The sequence below is a fragment of the Alligator sinensis genome, unplaced genomic scaffold (assembly GCF_000455745.1).
Source record: "Alligator sinensis unplaced genomic scaffold, ASM45574v1 scaffold492_1, whole genome shotgun sequence".
In the NCBI taxonomy this organism is placed as follows: Eukaryota; Metazoa; Chordata; order Crocodylia; family Alligatoridae; genus Alligator; species Alligator sinensis.
This window is the reverse complement of record NW_005842186.1, coordinates 1,185,449-1,189,503: the sequence shown is the minus strand read 5'-3', so window position 1 is coordinate 1,189,503 and position 4,055 is coordinate 1,185,449. Positions and strand designations below refer to the sequence as shown.

The 4,055-nt window shown below is 41.0% G+C and overlaps 2 protein-coding genes across 2 annotated transcripts in view; one reads left to right on the top strand and one right to left on the bottom strand.

The window, feature by feature from the left end:
• REC114 (REC114 meiotic recombination protein) overlaps positions 1-690 on the top strand; it is a 66,546-nt gene extending 65,856 nt beyond the window's left edge. The window contains exon 6 of the mRNA XM_006026268.3: positions 476-690. Coding sequence (XP_006026330.1) covers positions 476-637 — 162 coding nt within the window. The 3' untranslated portion in view covers positions 638-690. The remainder of the gene's footprint in view (positions 1-475) is intronic.
• The window catches only part of NPTN (neuroplastin), a 44,750-nt gene continuing 41,385 nt past the window's right edge, over positions 691-4,055 (bottom strand). Inside the window, exons 6-8 of the mRNA XM_025207175.1 lie at positions 4,031-4,052; positions 2,383-2,459; positions 691-1,782 (exon numbers count right to left, since the gene is read on the bottom strand). Coding sequence (XP_025062960.1) covers positions 2,399-2,459; positions 4,031-4,052 — 83 coding nt within the window. The 3' untranslated portion in view covers positions 691-1,782; positions 2,383-2,398. The remainder of the gene's footprint in view (positions 1,783-2,382; positions 2,460-4,030; positions 4,053-4,055) is intronic.

The window sequence follows — 4,055 nt, the reverse complement described above, 5'->3', positions numbered from 1 at the left end:
TTCCCTGCATTTCCCCATCATCCAGTGTAACGGATGGAAACGTGGGCAACCACAAAACTGACCATTTCCTACCTAGAGAGCTTCACTTTGCTTCCTTTCTCTTCTGTACCTGGCATCCTCCTCAAAATCTTATCAATGTAATTTCTAAAATGGTCTGCAAACTCCCTTGGGTTTTTCGCATTTAACAAAAATGTTACTCAAGAGAAATACTATTACAAGGCAGCTACCATGTGACCCAGCCTGTTTAAATGACGTCAAGTCTAGTTTTTCTAGCAGTTGGAATCTGACTTCTGTTCAGCTGACTTCATTTTAGTACTGGTCATGCCTGTTGCAAAAAGGTTACCTGTTACTTCTCTTAAGTGTGCATGAGCATTTCTATGAAGCCATGATTGCTGAGCATCTAAAAGGGAACTTGAATTTCACTGACAACAAAATGGACCCTAAATAAAAACCATCTTTGGGTTTACTTTTGCAGTCTGTACTGAACTCAAAATCTGAGCTCCCTCATGCGTATCAGCATTGTGTGTGGAGTGCCAAAGACTTGGGACCTTTTATTCGCTTGTGTCTCATGGATCAGAATTTCCCAACCTTTGTGGAAGAAGTGGAGAAGGAACTGAAAAAACTGACAGAAGGATGAGAAATGTTAATGTTACTTAGTAAACACAAAAAAGTCAATGTTTGGATACTTGATAAATTGCTTCAAATGTGTTTTTTGTCAGTGTTTTATTCTTAAAAACAGGTGAATCCACTTTTTATACATCATTGCACTTCAACAAATACACAGAACACAAGTTCATGCATCTACAGTTATGCACGACATGAGGACCCTGGTAGGTCTGTAATTCTACAGTCAGTCCTTAAATCAACATGAGAAGTTACAGTGTCAAACTAAAGAGTATAACTAGTTGCATAGAATATCACCATGCTGTAACGTTTCAACATCATTTAAAACAAAACAAAAAAAGTAAATTATAAAAGTTTGCCTGAATTGAATGTACAAGAATATGTTGAACACATCAGTGCAAAAGGATTTGAGAATTTACATGATTAACAAAAAAATCACTTAAAAAGCAATCATATATATATATATATATTTATATAAACTGAAGTATCTTTACTGCAGTTCATCACCACTTGTTGGACTGTTCCAGCTTTTAAAGTCTTTGATTATCAGGACCCCCAAGTCTTTCCACATAGGTTAAGCCCTTAAGATAATTTCAATTTATATTATTCCTCTACAAGTACCAGAACAGCATAATTATCTCATCTCTCAGACATATAATATACGGAATGAATATCAGCAGCTTAAAAATGAAACACATTTACTGTACTTTGGTTTTCCCCCCTCCCCCCCAAAATATAAATATATACTGTATATATTTTTAGGTTTTGCTGTACTTTACAAAAAGTTACCACTAGATGGCAGCAGTGCATTTAGAGCTTTGCCAATTTAACAGCTAGAGTAAGTAAAAAATGGCGCATGCATGATCTGACTCTTACTTCTAGTGTTTAAATATCTTAAGGGGGAAAAAAAAAAAAAGCAACATTCACAGCACATCAAGCCCAAAATAGTTTACACCTTCTACACTGAAGCATTATTAAAATTTATCTGGCTAGGTCATCCTTACAGGAGAGGCTAAATAAGGCATGCTTTAGACAGTCATATTGTTTGCTCACTTGAAAAGGAAAAAAGTCAAATAGAACTGGAGTTCTAGTATCAAGAGTTCCAACCATTCATTTTAGCAGGTCATATTGCCATCAGTCTCTCAGAAACTTAAAGCTCTGAAACAAAAAAAGAAAAAAAAAGACTTGAGAAAAAGTGTCAGTCAGGGATCACCACCATCCTGAAGCCTACACAGAATGAAGCTGATACTCACGTGTTTATCAGAGTAGGAGACAAAGGTTTGCCTGTTTTTGTTACAACCTCAAACATTTCAATACCAGGTTCTCTCCTAGAGCTGCAAACATTTAGCAAGACCCCCACCTTGCACGTTCCAGAACCTGAACAAACCATCTTTTGGGTTTTTTGCTTTTAGCCCAAAGTGCTACATGGAGTTAATCTAGGGCTATGCAGACACTTCATCAGCAGCCTGCTCAGACAGTCATGGCAGGATTTAAAAAACAAAACAAAACCAACAATCCTTTTAACATCAAGTTTTCTGAAAGCTAAAGGAGTTTGGGGACAGCAACACTTTATTATTAAAATATTCTGATACCATCGTAAATACTTCAGTACATTAGAAAGTCGCATGCTTTCATCAGTGTGAGAGCTCCATCAGTGTGAATTACTGAAATACTCCTTATTTCCATGACAAGAGAAAGGCTCTAGACCATATCTGAACATGTGAAAGGTAAAAATGTGGAAATAAAAGTCATACTTACATTATAAGCAATACTTTTAATTTGTGTTTCTCTGGCGTAGGTTTTTGTCTTTGTGATTATTTGTAGAGTTGGTTTTCCTTTAAAGGGAGAAAAAAAATCTCATAAAAATGGTTAAATTTAAAAGTCAACAGCATGCTTAGCAGACAAGGCACTCAAAGGGAAGTCAAATTCCAATCCCTGTGCACGAGAAAGCTTTAGTATAGAGAAATAGTTCATAAAAACTGCATGAATTCGTATCTAACAGGCTCCCAATTTTTAGCAGAAGGTCGTTTACAAACTCTTCCTACAATGCTATTTACCTCCTGGATCACTGGTTTTGCTCCCCAGTTTGATTAGAGAATAAGCCCTTTTTTCAGTTTGCCAAACTATTGTGCACAAACCATATTTACTCTATTAGAAGACAAGTCCCCCCCTCCCCCAACCCCCCATCTGACATGGGGAAAAGCCCCTTGGCTTACAACTGAGCATGAGGTAGCAGGGGGCAGGCAGCTGCTGCTGCTCCAGCCCCAACCCAGTGTCAGAGCTGGAGCCACTGCCTGCTCCCTCCTGTTCCAGCCTCTGCATGCCACACCACTCCTCCCTGCCCCCAACCACTGCTTCTTCCTCTCCCCTACTCCTCAGCTTTGCTCTGTGCAGGCAGGCTGTCCTCACTGCAGCCTGGAGCATGAAGCACGTGCTCCACTCCAGTGCAGTCCTGTAGCAGCAATGCCAGCTCTGCACCACTGCTACAGGGCTGGGCTAGAGCCAAGCTCCGCACCCCTGGGCTGCAGCAGGGACAGTCTGCCCGCACGGAGCAAAAGTAAGGTGGGGAGTGGAGGAGTTGGGAGACAGGGGGAAGAGGGGAAGAAGCAGCGTGGAGGGGGGCAAAGGGGAAAACAGAGGAAGGAAGAATTCGGCAGCCTGAGGCTGCAGGGGGCAGGCACAAGGGGATTAAGTGGGAGGACAAGTAAGGGGCAAGCTGCCTGCCTTTTCTCAGTGTCTGCTCCCCAGCACCTGCCGCAAAATTGTCTCTTCATCACCTCTCCCCCCAGCTACCTGCAATACCTGCAGGGGAGGGGGGGAGATGAATTGAAGATGATCCTCCAATAATTAGATTCTGTACACAGAAAGTTAGAATAAATCTATATATTTTCCTTGTGTGGAATCTAATTAATGGGGGGGCATCTTACATTCAGGGTCTTGTATTGGGTAAATATAGTTCTTTCCTAGATGGACAGGAATGCACTTCTGGCTATAATATTTTGGTAAAAGCAAATATCCACAATGCATGCCTCCGCTTCTTGCCAACGTGACCCCTTTTCTAAATGTTTACAGATCTGTAAACAGAGGGGTTAGGGCCCTAAATATCAGTGTATGGAACCCCTGGCAATGTGTACAGCTCTGCAAATAAACCCTTCACCTCTCACATCCATCCTTTTTCCATTTTGTTTCATTTCTCTTCCTGGCTTAGAATGGGGTGTGGGATCAAAATGTGTCAACTCAAACTAGGCTCCCTGGTGCAGGGACTGTTTTCCCTTAAAACACATGCATGCTGCACCCCCTTCCCCCCACTATATGACAATCACATTCTTGCACAGTAAGTGTTCTTAATCTCCCTATTCAGTAACAGTTCAGCCACTTGCTTGATATATCCAGATAAAATACATACATTGGTCCAGCTGGTTCATCGTCTG